The sequence below is a fragment of the Salmo salar genome, chromosome ssa09 (genome assembly GCF_905237065.1).
Source record: "Salmo salar chromosome ssa09, Ssal_v3.1, whole genome shotgun sequence".
NCBI classification, from domain to species: domain Eukaryota; kingdom Metazoa; phylum Chordata; class Actinopteri; order Salmoniformes; family Salmonidae; genus Salmo; species Salmo salar.
In genome coordinates, this window is record NC_059450.1 from 118,850,490 (window position 1) to 118,868,628 (window position 18,139).

The following is an 18,139-nucleotide window of genomic DNA, read 5'->3' on the forward strand; positions in this document are numbered from 1 at the left end:
TTATTCATCAGTACCACTCTTGACTTCCACCTCGGCCGACTAATTGCCAAATCTTGGCTGCCTGTTAACTTAATTTACACACTGCATGGGAAAAAAGGAGAATGAGACTGAAGAACCGCGGCTGATGATTTGCACAGGTACCAGGGCCGTTTCCAGAGCAACTGTTCAAAAGGGCGTTATCGAAGAAGAAGGATTTGGAACAGAGCCAAGAGAATAAGAGAGTCCCTTGTCGGGGTGTAAAGTCGTAGACAGAGCCACCAATTGGATGAGCGGATGGTAATCAGGGCGTGTCATCGGACTTACCTCCGGGCAGAGCCGACTTGGAAGGAAGGAACAAAAACCTCCGAGATGATGCTGAGGGACCTTGTAGATCAATGAATAAACAGGTGACGGATGTTCCAGTGGATTGTTGGGCAAATTCGAGGCCAACACGACCTCTCATTTAAGTTAAAGGTAAAGTTACAGGTTTGTTTAACTGTGTTTATCACTTTATAGACGTAGGCCTAAGTTTTGCGTGATTTCTATATTATAATATAGGCTATGTGGAGGCTAATATTGACCCATCGCATTGACACTGTTTAGCTATTTATTTATAGCCTAAAATAGTTACAAAAATGTATGGCAAAATCTATTGTTTGATAAAGGTTAAGTTATATTGAAAATCTAAAATATCAGTATCTAGTATTGATGTAAACAAACATGCAGGTTACTTGATATTATGGAAACATTACAGTTATAGGTCTTGCACAAGACAATGTGCTGAATCCTCCCATGCCTTGTAGCTGAACCCCTTCCTGTTATCAATGCTCTTCCTGAAAAAAACTGGTTTTGAAAACATAATATTCTCTTATTAGTGTTTTAGTGTAGGAGGTAGATTATTTTTCTAGTGGGGATGTACAATGAATGGTATTTACTCATCAGTGGTAATTACTGTGGCATAGCATTTTCAATGCGCCCTCCACCCGGCAGTCCTCTTCAGTGGGTAACCATGATCCATGATAGCATGACCTGTTTTCTGACGTGACCAATCATCTCTGCCCTTTTCAGGGGCCATGCAGGTTGACATTTACAGCAGGTTAACGTTAGATGAATATATTGCTCTGAGCATGTTGGCAAACAAACATACACTTTGTGATCAGAATCAGACACTGTATGATACTTTCACAAGTTTGTCAGCTGTTGAATTTGAGGGAAATCAAATATTCAGATGTCCCTTCTGATAGGTTAAGCATTGGTTATGTAATGTACAGTCGTGGCCAAAAGTTTTAAATGACACATTAATTTCCACAAAGTTTGCTGCTTCAGTGTCTTTAGATATTTTTGTCAGATGTTACTATGGAATACTGAAGTATAATTACACGCATTTCATAAGTGTCAAAGGCTTTTATTGACAATTACATGAAGTTGATGCAAATAGTCAATAGTTGCAGCGTTGACCCTTCTTTTTCAAGACCTCTGCAATCCACCCTGGCATGCTGTCAATTAACTTCTGGGCCACATCCTGACTGATGGCAGCCCATTCTTGCATAATCAATGCTTGGAGTTTGTCAGAATTTGTGGGTTTTTCTTTGTCCACCCGCCTCTTAAGGATTGATCACAAGTACTCAATGGGATTGTTCGTCACCAAACTGTTCCTGGATGGTTGGGAGAAGTTGCTCTCGGAGGATGTGTTGGTACCATTCTTTATTCATGGCTGTGTTCTTAGGCAAAATTGTGAGTGAGCCCACTCCCTTGGCTGAGAAGCAACCCCACACATGAATGGTCTCAGGATGCTTTACTGTTGGCATGACACAGGACTGATGGTAGCGCTCACCTTGTCTTCTCCGGACAAGCTTTTTTCCGGATGCCCCCAACAATCGGAAAGGGGATTCGTCAGAGAAAATTACTTTACCCCAGTCCTCAGCAGTCCAATCCATGTACCTTTTGCAGAATATCAGTCTGTCCCCTACGTTCAGTAGGGCTACACAGCACAGTACCAAAAACAAAATCCCACAAACTAAAGGTTGAAAAAAGGCTGCCTAAGTATGATCCCCAATCAGAGACAATGATAGACTATTTGCCTATGATTGGGAACCATACCTGGGCCAACAAAGAAATAGAAAAACTAGAATGCCCACCCAAATCACACCCTGACCTAACCAAATAGAGAAATGAAAAGGCTCTCTAAGGTCAGGGCGTGACACTCAGTTTATAGAGCATGGCTAGGAGTCTCCTTTGGTGTTGGTTACAGGCGAATGGTGGGTGGGGATGGTGGGTGGTATGACAACTTGCACTTCATCAAGCAACTGTGCACTCATGGAAGATAATAATACACGCTACACTGGTCAATTATGAACATTTGAACATCTTGGCCATGTTCTGTTATAATCTCCACCCGGCACAGCCAGAAGAGGACTAGCCACCCCTCATAGCCTGGTTCCTCTCTAGGTTTCTTCCTAGGTTTTGGCCTTTCTAGGGAGTTTTTCCTAGCCACCGTGCTTCTAAACCTGCATTACTTGCTGTTTGGGGTTTTAGGCTGGGTTTCTGTACAGTACTTTGAGATATCAGCTGATGTAAGAAGGGCTATATAAATACATTTGATTTGATACACTACCAATGAATCAGCTTTTTAAAAGGCATCAAAAGCGTGCCCTCCCCATGGTACCAATTTCCCCATGGCTAAGCTATGAATCAGTGTGCTTGTCTCATTTCAATCCTTCTCTTTTATTCATTCGTTGAAAGTGTAATGAGGACACGCTAACTTTACACATTGTGCTGTTGTCTGTCCCAAGAATGTTTGTACCATGGTCTTCACCGCTACCATGTTGTGCTGCTGCCATGTTGTGTTGCTACCATGTTGTTGTCATGTTTTGCTGCCATGCTATGTTGTTGTCTTAGGTCTCTCTTTATGTAGTGTTGTGGTGGCTCTCTTGTTGTGATGTGTGTTTTGTCATATATTTCAATTTTTAATCCCAGCCCCCGTCCCGCAGGAGGCTTTTTGCCCTTTGGTAAGCCATCATTGTAAATAAGAATTTGATCTTAACTGACTTGCCTAGTTAAATAAAGGTTAAATAAAAAAATAACTACCTCTGCTTGTCATATAACTGTGCTGCTTGCGACTGTGACTTTTTTCTTTTATATTCGTTAATTTCTTCTATTTAAGCATACAAAAACAGGCACGTTACACACAATACTTCACAGCTTATTTAATAGAGTAAGTTCTGTGTCTGAAAAATAGGCAACCCTGTTATGTCTCCTTCATGAGTTGTGGAAATGGCTGTCATTACCATCAATGACGTGATGCGTAGGTGGTGCAGTAGGAGTGCAACAGGAAGCCTTTGGTTAAGATGTTGCTCTCATTCTCATCTGTCTATCTGGTACAGCAGATACCGTTCTCATTGAATCATGGCAGGAGACGGGGACTCTGCATTGAGATAAAAGAGCTCTGGTTTTTCTTTGGCAATTAAGTTCTCAAAGTCTCATTCCAGGTGTGACTCCCCAGAAAACCAGCTTTTCCTGTGGGTCTCCTTATACTACAACTTCTAGCCGTCATCATATATACAGTACGTGTTGCAATCTTTGCAGCCCTTCATTCCCAGACAAAACATACTGTTGTTACTTCTGGTTGTCTCTTTTCTTTCCTTCGGTCTTTCTTCCTCCCCCACCTCTCTCACTCTTTTTCTCCCTCCATTTCTTTCTCTCCCTCTCCACTTGCCTTTCAGCGTGTTGCCTGGGTGAGGCAGGTGGTGATTAATGATAATTATAAGGATGCTGCTCCATGGCGCACTGTCAACTCCCTCACAACAGAATGGAAGGAGTGTAGGTGGGATGCATGTAGGTGTGAGGGTCTGAGGAACAAGAGAGGTTTTGTGAAATGAGCAGTAATTATGTTAAGCAATGAATGGAATATGATCTGAAAGGATAGGCAGTAGAGGCACAGAGTCGAGTGGGGATGAGAGGGGTGAGGAGAAAACAAGCAGGGTAGAAAATTCACTAATCAAACTGACATGCCAGGTGAAAATGTTCAGGTTTTCAGAACTATGGGGCTCCAATTGCGCACGACAGAAAGACTGTGTAGCCACAGAGTTGAACCAACAGGCCATGTTGAAATCATGATTGATCCCATCTGTCCTTAATAGTATTGTTCCATGTCCTCAAGCTCACTCAAAGAGCAATGGGTAATTTAGAGGGCAAATTTCATTCAGTTAATGGCATTCCCTTCCTGAGTCAATGTTAAACCACATCACTGGGTGTAAGGTTACCATGTCAGAATTTCTGGATGATACTGCCTAGATTTTCTATTTACTGCACTCTGTACTGTTGCACTGTTTTCATTGTCTTAACCAGGACTGTTGTCAAAGCCACCTGATGCACTAGCCTTGCGTCTTGGGAAAGAGGCTACTGAGCAAACCAGACTGTGCTGTCCTCCCGCGGCTGCTGTAGATGTCAGGAAGGATGGCTGCCGACACACCCGTGAGGACAGAGCATGAGGAGCTGCAGAGGAGGGCCAACCAGGTGACAGATGAGGTAATGTCACATATTGTCTAAAGAGCACAAACTTATTTAACTTTGAAATATCAACAACAGAAGATTCAGTTGAACTTTTAAGATCAATACACAATGTCCCCATAGCCGTTGGCTGTTGACCATTGGCCCCCACAATAAAGGGTAAATCATGCCAGGAGCTATAGAAAAGGTTACATGCCATACCCGGGCATTGTTTTGAGTTGGAACATTCAGAGATTACACAGTGACATCACCCTAAGCCTCTCTCCCAGAGGGTTTCCCCTTGGGTAAAGGTTACTTACTGCACATCACAGCCATTTCCCAGTCCCATTACCTCAGCATCAGGAAATACCTTGGAGAAAGTCCCCAGCTATCTATACAAACACATTCTTGGCACACAGACCACTGAAATGAGTCTGTTTGTTTTATAGCCTAAGCCTTGTTGTGTGGAAATATAACAGGTCATTAGATCAGTACAGGATGTTTCAATCTCCATAGCAGTTCTATGAAAAACAGGGGAAGGGGCAGAAGTCAATGAGATGATGTCACAGTGTGTCTTCTAAGATTGATTATAGATGGAAATACTTTCACTGAGAGAATAGTGTTGTAATTTGTTTACTGTTCCATATTTGGGCAATACAAATACTGGTGTAGCTATAAAGACAGAGCCCTAAGACAGTGCAACATGTATAGTATTAAAGATGACTCGCACTGAGTGACCTTGATTAGTGCCTTTCATCTGTGGAAGTGGACAGTTTTTCAGCCTCGCCCTCAGGATTTGAAATGTTTTTAGTCCTGTATCTAAGGTAACTAAATCCTCGAATGGTGTCCTGTCTCTCTGTCCCTCATCATCCAGTCCCTGGAGAGTACCCGTCGTATGATGCAGCTAGTAGAGGAGGTATGTGAGTCTCTGCACCTGTCACTCACTCTGCCTCTGTTGACCAAGCCCTAATAATGACACGTCGTCGTCGTCGTCATTATAATCACATCATCTCTGGTTGATTTTTTTTTTTGGGGGGGCTGCCTATTGATAATGAACTACATTTTAACTGAAGAGTCTTCATTTGATTAAGTTGAAATGCAAAATCATGAACAGCAACATTATGGTGAATCTAATGCCATTTCTGATCTCAACAGAGCAAAGATTCAGGAATCCGGGCCCTGGTCATGCTGGACGAACAAGGAGGTAATGGAATGGATGTTATTTAATCGTTTTCTCTCATTGGAAGATGTGGACATAACATCAATGTCAATCGTACAACCGCAACCTTCGATGGTCCTTGTTCTTGTATATTTATCCATATGTGAGTGCTCGTGTTTTTGTCAGTATACTAGATGTGTGTAAGCTATGTGTGTGTGTTTGCTTTTGTGTGCATGTACTGTATGTGTGTGTTCCCTCCTGTGTCTCTCCTATCCACCCTGCCCATGCTCCCCACCTTCCCCATATGGGCAGAGCAACTGGACCGCATCGATGAGGGGATGGATCAAATCAACAAGGATATGAAAGAGGCTGAGAAAAACCTAACTGACATGGCCAAATGTTGTGGCCTGTGCGTCTGGCCCTGCATCAAGTAGGTCTGGCCTGCTCTGAGGACATCTGTCATCTGTGTGTCACCTGAGTGCCCGCCAGGCCAACTGGCAACTAGACCGTCTGTCTGTCCATCCATCCTCTGCTCCAGGTCATGATTTATTTTGTTTTGTGTTTTGCTCCATTGTGAGATTGGGTGACTAGAAGTCTGCACCAACGTTAACCACAGGAAAATGATGGTCATGTCCCAAAATATGTGTGTTTTACAAACGGTACATCTTCTACCCACACAATACCAGGCATTTTATGGACTTGTGCGGACCATTATTAAATAATTTGTGTCCTGTTCTCAGTTTTGGAGTTTGCACCATATTTGCGCAATTGCATTATACACTGCTCAAAAAAATAAAGGGAACACTTAAACAACACAATGTAACTCCAAGTCAATCACACTTCTGTGAAATCAAACTGTCCACTTAGGAAGCAACACTGATTGACAATAAATTTCACATGCTGTTGTGCAAATGGAATAGACAACAGGTGGAAATTATAGGCAATTAGCAAGACACCCCCAATAAAGGAGTGGTTCTGCAGGTGGGGACCACAAACCACTTCTCAGTTCCTATGCTTCCTGGCTGATGTTTTGGTCACTTTTGAATGCTGGCGGTGCTTTCACTCTAGTGGTAGCATGAGACGGAGTCTACAACCCACACAAGTGGCTCAGGTAGTGCAGCTCATCCAGGATGGCACATCAATGCAAGCTGTGGCAAGAAGGTTTGCTGTGTCTGTCAGCGTAGTGTCCAGAGCATGGAGGCGCTACCAGGAGACAGGCCAGTACATCAGGAGACGTGGAGGAGGCCGTAGGAGGGCAACAACCCAGCAGCAGGACCGCTACCTCCGCCTTTGTGCAAGGAGGAGCACTGCCAGAGCCCTGCACAATGACCACCAGCAGGCCACAAATATGCATGTGTCTGCTCAAACGGTCAAAAACAGACTCCATGAGGGTGGTATGATGGCCCGACGTCCACAGGTGGGGGTTGTGCTTACAGCCCAACACCGTGCAGGACGTTTGGCATTTGCCAGAGAACACCAAGATTGGGAAATTCGCCACTGGCGCCCTGTGCTCTTCACAGATGAAAGCAGGTTCACACTGAGCATGTGACAGACGTGACAGAGTCTAGAGACGCCGTGGAGAACATTCTGCTGCCTGCAACATCCTCCAGCATGACCGGTTTGGCGGTGGGTCAGTCATGGTGTGGGGTGGCATTTCTTTGGGGGGCCGCACAGCCCTCGATGTGCTCGCCAGAGGTAGCCTGACTGCCATTAGGTACCGAGATGAGATCCTCAGACCCCTTGTGAGACCATATGCTGGTGCGGTTGGCCCTGGGTTCCTCCTAATGCAAGACAATTATAGACCTCATGTGGCTGGAGTGTGTCAGCAGTTCCTGCAAGAGGAAGGCATTGATGCTATGGACTGGCCCGCCCGTTCCCCAGACCTGAATCCAATTGAGTACATCTGGGATATCATGTCTCGCTCCATCCACCAACGCCACGTTGCACCACAGACTGTCCAGGAGTTGGCGGATGCTTTAGTCCAGGTCTGGGAGGAGATCCCTCAGGAGACCATCCGCCACCTCATCAGGAGCATGCCCAGGCGTTGTAGGGAGGTCATACAGGCACGTGGAGGTCACACACACTACTGAGCCTCATTTTGACTTGTTTTAAGGACATTACATCAAAGTTGGATCAGCCTGTAGTGTGGTTTTCCACTTTAATTTTGAGTGTGACTCCAAATCCAGACCTCCATGGGTTGATAAATTGGATTTCCATTGATTATTTTTGTGTGATTTTGTTGTCAGCACATTCAACTATGTAAAGAAAAAAGTATTTAATAAGATTATTTCATTCATTCAGATCTAGGATGTGTTATTTTAGTGTTCCCTTTATTTGTTTGAGCAGTATATTTGACCGCCGGCTTTTGTCAGTTGGGGGCTTTGGTGATAGAACAGTTTTGTGTAATATTACGTTCTCCCTCATTCTCCCCACTTTCCTCCACCTCTCCCATTCCTACCCTTCCCTCACGTTTTGCATTGTCCAGAGCAACTGGAACGGATTGAGGAGGGCCTGGACCAGATCAACTCGGATATGAAGGAGGCTGAGAAGAACCTCACAGACCTGGGCCAATGCTGCGGTCTGTGTTCCTGTGATAAGTAGGTGGTGGGAGGGGTCATGAGCGTCAGGAGCAGATTGGGAATACATTGTTCCTTCCTCAAGTATTAATGCGCATGTTGGTGTGCCAGTCTTTACACTTTGTTTGCCAGTTGCCACGCATCAGACTCCTACTCGCTTTCCTTCCTTCACATGCCAGGGCTTAGATCAGGAATTTTGTTTATTTCATGCAGGTGACCCTTTGTTGTACTCTGAGTTAAAACAATGTACTGTGATATGAAGCTCTGTGTGTATGGCTGTGTGATGTGCTCTATCCTGTCTGACTCTGCCTCTGCATAGGCTGAAGGACTTTGAGGAGAGTGGGGCCTATAAGAAGGTGTGGGGGAACAACCAGGATGGGGTGGTGTCTGGCCAGCCGTCCTCACGCGTCATGGATGAGAGAGAGCAGATGATCATGAGCGGAGGCTACATATGCAAGTAATAATGGTCAAAGGCATGACAAACCCAATAGCAAGGCAACCAATCCCAACCAATGGAATATACTCAAAGACGTGCACGTGCCCTCACAATTCCCAAGAGAACGACAGCTTATTATTGTTGTACACACACAGTATATATCACACCATTATGGATATGGGCTAATAATTCCTGGGTTTCTTTGCATAGAAAAGTCTTGGGCGGGCTGCCTAAGCCTTTTTTTGGGACGCTAATTCCAAACAGTGTAAAGACAAAAACAATGAATTCAGGAGTATTGATTTTGTTGTAATGTTTGAGCATAAGAACACAAAAATGTGCTTTAAATCTGCTAAATTTCTCTCAGCTCCATGGAAAAATGTGTATAATTGCTGGAAAGTGGCTTTAAAAACCCAAAATCCTTTCCGCCACCAAGATAGCCTAATAACAATTCTTGACCAGGGCCTTGACCGATAGGCTGACCAAAGCTACTTTTTGATGCAGAAAAAACTCTGAACTGTCTGCCTGCAGTCTGCACATATTTTTTTGGTTGACAAATATTTTCTGATGAATCTGGCCATTGCATTGATTTGAGATAATCCAGCTATGCCCAAAACAGGTTTGAATCCCTACAACTACTACTTTCTCATTTACTGTATAGCTTCAATGACTATGTACATAACAGAGGCTGTGTCGTGGCAGCCAGGGGATATTTACTCTTGTCTATAACACATTGACATGTAGAACCAGTCACCGGTCATGTTCTGCAGGAGTACCTGGCCAAACAGAGGACATTTATAAAAACCCAGCGCACCTCCCTGGATGCAGGGAGAATACTCCTTGCAAAAACAACAATGTACCGTAAACTTCTGTTAAATGTACAAACTGACGACTGCAAATTATACTTTCTGTTGATGTGTTTTCTCTTTATAAATATCTGTCTGTCTGTCTGTCTGTCTGTCTATCAGGGTGACAAATGATGCACGCGAAGATGAGATGGAGGAGAATCTGGGACATGTAGGCAGCATCATAGGCAACCTGAAGAGCATGGCACTGGACATGGGCAATGAGATCGACACGCAGAATGTCCAGATTGACCGCATTCAGGGCAAGGTCAGTCCTATAGTACCTGCCATGCAGCCATTTATTCAATAACGATAGATGACCAATTCTGTATTGAACATTAATCTAATGTGTTGTTTCTACAGGCCATTCACAATGTATACCGCATTGATGCTGCCAATCAGAAAGCTAACAATCTAATGAAAAGATAAAGAGGAAGATTGTCCTTCTCTGCTGTGTGATCTTATCTACTCCCTGTCTGTCTTTCTGTGCCAATATGCATCCAGTGACCATCCACCCACATAGAAAACCTGCCAAATGATTGTGTATGCCGTATCATAAAGCCGGAGCAGCAGGGTACACATCATTATTCATACCTGGCTCTAGATTTATCCTAGCCTGTTTTCCAGTCTGTGCCACATGACGAAGAAGAGTACAAGGAGTGGAATGCTACCGAGACTTGTACCCAGATAGCCTGGAGACCACACTGCTGCCATCTGTTGGCTAGATTGTTTTCTAAAAACTAGATGCACATCCTCTCTGCTCTTTCACCATCCTCCCTTATCCTTCCTCCGTCGATGCAGAATGGAGCACCAGTGGAATTGGGTTGCTATGCCTATTGTCAACAGGAAGACTAAAGTAAATAGGAAGGAATCAATATTCTGTGTCTGCTTTGCTTTTAACACTTGAATGAAGTTTGCCTGTCAATGATGACTATAGTTTTTAAAAGGCACTTTATAGCTCAGTTTTCATTTTTATTTAACTCAACAGTTGCATGATGGTCAACACATTCTCCCATGTAGGCTGTGTTGAGATTGTGAACTGGACTTAACATCTACATGTGTCTAGCAATTGATATGTTTTAGTTTTGGTTAGACTATATTAGCGCTTCAAAATAGCTGATGTCGAACTTGGTTTCCATCACACAATTTCCTAATTGTCATAACATCAAGTAGACTCACATCCCCTTCCCCCTATTACATTCCTCTGACGTTGTGGTGTTCAACTATATAATTCATACAATTTTGTATACAAGATAAATATGGACTTATATTGTAATTCTGTATATAAAATATTAAAATGCATAATTATTTATGTTAACGCATGTATGTTTTTGTTACATAGCTAGCTACGGTTAATTTGAGAGTAAAGAAACGGAGGTCATAGACCGCGTGGCCTAATGGATAAGGCGTCTGACTTCGAATCAGAAGATTGAGGGTTCGAGTCCCTTCGTGGTCGGTTAATTTCGCAGGTCTTACTTATTGAAACAGGTTCCCACTGTGATTACATAGTTAACGTGTCATGTTTCTTGTAGCCAAGAAAATGTAGCATCTCTGACATGTAACGCATAGTTTGTTTTAGATTGACTAGTGTACGATTTACGCTCCTGTACGCTATTTTCTTATAATTAAGTAGCCTACTATTTAAATCCTTCGTGTGTTTTAGTAGCAACATGACTTGGTTGAGAAATGTCACCACAGGTTGTGTACTCGTTCAACCAATGTACGTTATTCTGTAACAATAGTAGCAGTGATTGATGCACGTTGAACTGTAACGTGGCCATTCCTGGCATCGTACCAAATTCCTATTCTGGTAAGATTTCGTACATGTTGCGCTCGTGGCCGCCGTGGGTCATGGAAAAAGCGCGATCAGAGTCTGCGCAACTCAGCGTTCTTCTCGTCTGTGCGAAGTTTATGAAGCGACACTGCAAGAGAAAAGAAAAACATTCGTCAATATTGGTAATGCCTACTATATCCAATGTAACACAACTTCACATTTGTTATTGTTAATTGCTAAGTTAGTTAAAGTGTTTGTTTATATATATATATATAAACAATCTGCAAACAAACGCGGACGACCTAGCTAGCCATCCAACCAGCTAACGTTAGCTAGCTAGCGACCGACATTAGCCAACGTTCCTTCAAAATGTTAGCTACTATAGTTAGGCAGAATGCATAGAACGCTCGCAATTGTCTTATCAGTTTATCTCTAACACATTGGTAAAAATCTGCGTTCGTTTTCTAATTTGTATTTTGTCCCCTTCGTTGCATGGCAGGATGCACGTTTACCGTGGTTGAAAACACTGGCCTTCGACGTTGTTCCGCAAAATAGCTACTGTAGTTGGTTAGGAGGGGGCTCAACAAAGAACCAGGAAGCATAATGCTCATTGGCCTAGCAAGAGAGTGTGAGATTGAAGCTACTAATTATACAAATGGTTAATTTAAAGACAAATACCCACATTTAATTCCCATGCAGAGTTGGATTTTTATTTTTTACAATGAACTGTTGTCAGGTATTCTCGTCAATAGTAAATCATGGTGTCCTCACTACATTTTTTTTTTATATAAAGTGATTGATCCATAACAGAAGTATTGTTTTAGGCACACTTAGGGATGGATCCCTGGAATACCCATTGATTACTGCATATTATTTTCCCACAGAATAAAATCTCCCCCAAAACATTCTATATGCCATTTAGCAGATGCTTTTATCCATAGAAACTTAGTCATGTGTGCATACATTTTACAAAGGCATGGCCCTGGGAGTCAAACCCACAACCCTGGCGTTGCAAGCACCTTGCTCTACCAACTGAGCTACACAGTCTCTTATAACCATAATGTCTTTACACAGGGATTCCTATCAGTGGAGTGCACTGAGGTTTACATTTTGTTCTGCAGGCTGGCAGTGCCAGGGTGCCCTCACAGGTATAGGTGGCTATCTCTTGGGTGTGTAAACAGGCCTAGGGGTGCAACATGAATTTCAAATTCACCTATAGCGAAATAGAGGAACTTGGGGGCAACTTGCCCATGAAGAAAAGGAAGTCACGCTTCACCTTCGATGAAGTCCATCTGCTGCTGTCTGAGGTCAAAAGAAACAGGCACATCCTCGTAAGTAAGTACCTCCACTCAGTGTGTACTGTGTGCACAAATTACATGGATTTGATCATTTACGAAGTTTATGCATGGTATTATGTGAGGCCTTTGGTCATGATCAGCATGAAGCACTCAATAGACATATGTTCACTTTGCATTTGTTTGTCTCTTTTATTCTCTGCTTGCCTTTTATTCCTTGGAGTGCAATTATCTGCATTTGTCACCGCCACAGGCAAGTTCAACCAAGGCGCCTCGTCAGACCTGAGGAAGCGAACATGGGCGGACATCGCGATTTGCATCAACAAAATCAGCGAGTGCCAAAGGGAGGTCATGGAGATCGTCAAGAAGTGGGCGGACCTAAAGTGCGACGCCAAGCGCAGGATGGTGGCCATGCGAGGGCCTAATGGTGTCCGTATCTCCCAGAACATGTCGCCGGTGGAGAAAATGGTCCACGAAATACTAGCCACGTCCCCTCCGAACAAGGCCACCATGGGCAGTATGAATCATGAACCTGAGGAGAATGACTTTGGTGACATGTCAGAGATGTTGACTCGCTCCTCTGGCACTTCTAATGGTATGGCTGGCCTTCATCATATGGGTATGCCTGGCACCAGCCCCCATGCCATGGGCTCGTCTATGTCACCTTTCTCAACTCAAGATAAAGATATTGGCATGTTTTCTCGGATGCCATTTGGCCGTGAGTCTTTCCTGTATTCAGAACAACATTTCTCCTCTTCTCTTCGCACTCAACACAATATGTTGTATTGATTTTTATCATCTCCCTTGTCATATTTTTTATTTATTTTTTGTCCTTTTAGGGGATCCTTCTCAGTCGTCTCATGATTTTTCATTCATGACACCAGTCGATGAAGGTAAAACTCTTTTCTATCTCGCTTTATTGTTGGTAAATGTGTTTGCACCCATGTTTCTGTGTGTATCACATTGTTTGTGTATTACCCATAGACAACAGTCTGGGATTTGAGGACCTAGAAGAGGAGCCGCGGCACATGGGCTCCTTCCGCCCCCCTGCTGAGCCTCGTCGCACCTACTCCAGATTCGCCACCTCTTCCACCGCTGTGTCTTCCTCCATGGCTACTTCCTCGTCCTCCCTCCCAGCTCCCTCTTCCTTTCTCCCTGCTCCTCCCTCCTCTTCTACCTCTCCAGGGTCAGTCATGGGGCAGCGCGCAATCCGGAAGCAGCTAGCCCACAGTGCTTCCCTCAGTCTCAAGGAGCAGCAGGCCACTACTGCCCTGCTAGGGGCCGTGTCGGGGTCTCTGGGGGCCCTGGCCCAGTCTGTGCAGCAGCTGGTGGAGTCGCAGCAGGAGTTTGTACGCGACTCCCTGGAGATGCAGCGAGAGACTGTGAGCGTCCTGCGAGACTTCTCTACCAATGCCCTGGCTCTCCTGCGGGACAAGGTCAACGGCCACCCGCCTTCTTAACTCCCAGTTCACATACAGAACCCAACACAACATACACACGGACCCAACCTGTGAAGTGCTTGCCCGTGGACTGAGATCATGTCATTAATACTGTTTGCGGATTCACCTTGAGAATGAGTATGCTGCCACTAGTATAGAGTACTGAATAGCAGGAAGCCAAAATAAAATTATGAATATCTTTATATACTGGAGATGAGCTTTCTAACTAGTGACTGTTTTGTGATACTTTTGATGATAAAGAGCAATGCATCCACGTGTCATGGTTCCAGAACTATGGTAAATACAATTTTTTTTTCCTGAATGGAACAAGAGTGGACATTGCAAGGATGTCTGTCAAAGAAAAACTTGTGCAATACTCTAAAAAATATTTTCAAGGGTAAGCGAACTGTTTATCTGAGCCGGTTTTGTTTTACATGGCCTCATTTGTAGGTTTCCTCTAACAAGTATGCAAAGACTGGTCATCCACACACTTCAAGCATAACCAGCCACATTTCTAGATTAATTTGGGTCAAATCGATTAGATTACAAAAAAAAGCAGCATATGTGGAAAGTATGAATGAGTTTTCGTCTGCCAACCTCTCATATTACTATCCGAAGGTTAGGTGGTTTGGTTTTTAAACTGGTAATAAATCCCACTACAACTACGAGACGACTAAATAGAAACTGGCCATATTTGTAGCATTTGCACTTCAATTTAATGTATTTTCATTTTATATTGAGTTTAAATTATATTGAGTGTCCAACTTTTTAGGAACGTTTTGAGAATGTTTTAGATATATTTTGTCAATGCTGAATAAATGTTTTTATGAAAAACTAACCTTTTCACTGAACTTCAATTAACTTTTGTTCTTCCAGACTGAATGATTTTTTAAAACATTCTCTAGACAACTGTACTGTAACATGTAATATGTGACTCCTTCAACCAAATCTTGAGAATAAAACAACCTGTTTTGAACTTATTTGTTCCTGGAGGCAGTGAATGAATGTATGGGTTGTGATCAGTCAGTTCCCAAGCTAAACCAGGCTACAGCTTTAAGACTCAGGTAATGACAGCATTGAAACATGATCTTAGGTTTTAATAAATGATAGGACTCTCGGCTCATCATACAAGGTGCTGTCTGAAGAACGTCAACACAACGCATCTGTGAAAGGCCCAAGATAACACAGGCATTCTGTTCACAGTTGTATTTCTTTTCTTTTACATTCTGCCCTCTGGATCCAGCTATCTGGCCATGATTCCTGAATAGTAAGTAGTGATGAGTTGTGAGTGACAATGGTGTTGTAGTATTATTTGTACGGTTGTCGAAGCATGATGTGACATGTTCAAGTAGGCTATTGTCTTGGATAACATTGTAGCTACATTTAAAGGCCCCTTTAGGTTTGTGGGACAATAAAAGCTCTCTGAATTTGGGACACTTTTTCCCACTTAGGGCAATGGATGTGGTGCAATGGGAGTCAACCCAAACAAATGTTTTATTTTGTTGCTTTGGAAAAGCACAAAGAAACTCTTCGGCCCTCGATAACTTGGCCGAACCAACCAATACTAAAAAGATGGGAGGCCGGCAGCTGTGTGTGTGTGTGTGTTTCTGCAGAGCGTGTATGTAATAACAATAGTGCATCTTCCATTTATCAATGGTGTGTTTCTTAATCCTACTTGATGATATATAATCAACCTAAATAATAATGTAATGTATTCCTCAGCGACTACCTGTTCAAACTTCTTCTTATTGGAGACTCTGGTGTCGGCAAGTCTTGCCTGCTCTTGCGGTTTGCGGTAGGCAAAGCTTTTCACTACACTCGCAATAACATCTGCCAAACGTGTATGTGACCAATAATAATTGTATTTGATTGTGTTAAAACAGAATACACACAATCCTTTGTGTTGTCCCATATGTCAAGGAGTCTAGAGTAAACAGAAAACGAAGGCCATTTCCTTTGTGGAAAGGACACTGCAAAACGTCATCCAACCCAGTAATTAATCAATTTTGAAAGGTTTGTTCAGCCATTCTCCCATTGTAAATAATAACACTGCTCAGTTGTCTCTACACCTCAGGATGACACCTACACAGAGAGCTACATCAGCACAATTGGGGTCGACTTTAAGATCAGAACCATTGAAATGGATGGGAAGACTGTCAAACTACAAATTGTAAGTACATGTTTATAAGACAAACTGTATAGCTCTGTAAAATGTATAGTTGTACATTTTGGTAATGGGGATGTGGTAAGGCTTGTTTATAATTTCTGTTTGATCTCTCTGCTAGTGGGACACAGCCGGACAAGAGAGGTTCCGGACCATCACATCCAGCTACTACAGAGGAGCACATGGGATCATCATTGTGTATGATGTCACTGATCAGGTAATGCAGTGTATTTGAACTCCCCCTCTCTATGGGTTGGATTGACCATATTGCATCAAAATATACTGGAGTTAGAGATAAAACTATATGTACGAGATTTCAACTATTTTGCCAGGAGTCCTTTAACAACGTGAAGCAGTGGTTGGAGGAGATTGACCGCTATGCGTGTGAAAATGTCTCCAAATTGCTTGTGGGAAACAAGTGTGACTTGGTCTCTAAAAAGGTAGTGGACTCTGCCACTGGTCAAGTAAGTGTCTGTTCTCACTCATAAAATGCTTGTGCCACCAATAGACAATCGATTCTTCATTAACTACAAATCACTGTTAATGATAGATAGACATGCTAATCACACGTTATTGTGCTTTTGTTCTGGTGTGTCGTGATAAATGTCATACAATTCTGCTCTCTCTCTTTCTTGGTACAATTGCTTCAGAAATTTGCTTCATCCCTAAAGATTCCATTCCTGGAGACCAGTGCGAAGAATGCTGATAATGTAGAGAAATCATTTTTAACCATGGCCTCTGAAATACAGAAGCGTGTTGGAAGTGATGGTGTTCAAAGTGAGGCTGCTAAAGTGGGTAACAAGATAAACAGTGCACCACTTTGGCCCGGGGGGAAAGACGAGGCTGCTACAGAGGAAGGGAATTCTTGTTGCTAGTGCCATACACAAACTACAGCATATGAGAATCAATGAGTTTGGACACTATATGCATTTCCTTTTGTTTTGTTCAGAGATGGTAATTGATCCTTGTGTGAACAGCTATGCAATAGTTATGCGGTAGCCTGTTCCAACAGTGCAGAGAATGTGACCTGCTGAAAGGCACCCTTTGAATTAGTCTGGGTACCAGTCTATGTAACATTCCACTCCTTGTGTTATTTTCCAAAGAGTGTTGGCAAGGAGTGGAATGTAATAGCTGAACAGCGACAGCAACCATGCTATCTTTGAATGGCCTGGGTATCGGACATGTGACAAAAAAACAACAGTTGATTTACCCATGTGGGGATCCAGGATAGGTGAATGTTTGCTTGATGTTTTGAAATTGTAAGGTGAATTTAGGGTGTAATTTTATCTGTAACATTTGTGAAGAACTGATTGTTTTGGTTACCATCGGTGGTCAAGAAGTTTTTTTTTCTTATGTTAAACACTTTTGGATTAATGTTTGTTGTTTAATGATGACAGTAAATTATATATTTGTGTCTTAATTTGTTTTCCTGATTGCTTTTATGCATAATGCACTGTTGTTCCATAATGAATGCACTGTTGTTGCATGAAACTTGAAACTTGTTAATGTATATGAACAATTTGATCAACTGAACACTTAATAAAATAATATGATGAGTAATGTGTAATGTCCACAAATAGAGTGGTGCACAGGTACAACTGTGGCAGGTCACTCTGGTACCGTCGGTGCAACCGTAGAAATAGAATAATTCTCGTCCTGCGGGTGCAACACACACAATTTGAAGCAGATGCTGTGTGTTGTTATGGCTACCCTCTAGTGGTCATTAATATTAGATATAGAAAAGCAAAATAACCAACATGAAAGGATGAAATTATGATAATGATTGTTGCTATGCTCTATGAAAATCATAATTTATTACATCATAGGGGCCTAAAAGTTTAACATTTGAAAGACAAATCAGTGCAAACTAAGTTTGCCATGTCTTATAAAATACCAAATGAATTTTATACAATTTAGACTGGTCGAAGTTGTGTGTATTAGGCTACAGTAAAAACCTACAGGGCAGGTGATATATTTTTAACATACT

At 42.7% G+C, this 18,139-nt stretch overlaps 3 protein-coding genes and 1 non-coding gene across 11 annotated transcripts; all 4 read left to right on the plus strand.

The window, feature by feature from the left end:
- Window positions 1-223: 223 nt before the first annotated feature.
- On the plus strand, window positions 224-10,798 carry LOC123723669 (synaptosomal-associated protein 25). 2 transcript variants are annotated; one of them, XM_045724398.1, is made up of 9 exons: window positions 291-453; window positions 3,468-3,542; window positions 4,327-4,506; window positions 5,342-5,383; window positions 5,623-5,671; window positions 8,112-8,223; window positions 8,522-8,659; window positions 9,604-9,748; window positions 9,844-10,798. In XM_045724398.1, the coding sequence occupies exons 3-9, from the start codon at window positions 4,423-4,425 to the stop codon at window positions 9,907-9,909; spliced, it is 636 nt and encodes a 211-aa protein (XP_045580354.1). In that variant the 5' UTR covers window positions 291-453; window positions 3,468-3,542; window positions 4,327-4,422; the 3' UTR covers window positions 9,910-10,798. The 2 variants fall into 2 exon arrangements, with proteins under 2 accessions (XP_045580353.1, XP_045580354.1); XM_045724397.1 differs by lacking the exon at window positions 3,468-3,542 and having other exon boundaries at window positions 224-453.
- A 65-nt stretch (window positions 10,799-10,863) lies between these two features.
- trnar-ucg (transfer RNA arginine (anticodon UCG)) lies at window positions 10,864-10,936 on the plus strand. The gene has a single exon. It is a non-coding gene; the product is annotated as a tRNA-Arg (tRNA).
- A 363-nt stretch (window positions 10,937-11,299) lies between these two features.
- On the plus strand, window positions 11,300-14,964 carry LOC100194580 (zgc:113149-like). 7 transcript variants are annotated; one of them, XM_045723241.1, is made up of 6 exons: window positions 11,351-11,436; window positions 11,754-11,882; window positions 12,376-12,589; window positions 12,773-13,267; window positions 13,389-13,442; window positions 13,534-14,964. In XM_045723241.1, exons 3-6 carry the CDS (start codon window positions 12,451-12,453, stop codon window positions 14,007-14,009), a joined length of 1,164 nt encoding a protein of 387 aa, XP_045579197.1. In that variant the 5' UTR covers window positions 11,351-11,436; window positions 11,754-11,882; window positions 12,376-12,450; the 3' UTR covers window positions 14,010-14,964.
- Window positions 14,965-15,168: 204 nt separating this feature from the next.
- LOC106612530 (ras-related protein Rab-1A-like) lies at window positions 15,169-17,654 on the plus strand. The gene is made up of 6 exons (XM_045724399.1): window positions 15,169-15,255; window positions 15,711-15,783; window positions 16,063-16,158; window positions 16,274-16,369; window positions 16,485-16,616; window positions 16,803-17,654. Exons 1-6 carry the CDS (start codon window positions 15,242-15,244, stop codon window positions 17,025-17,027), a joined length of 636 nt encoding a protein of 211 aa, XP_045580355.1. The 5' UTR covers window positions 15,169-15,241; the 3' UTR covers window positions 17,028-17,654.
- The last annotated feature ends 485 nt before the right edge of the window (window positions 17,655-18,139 follow it).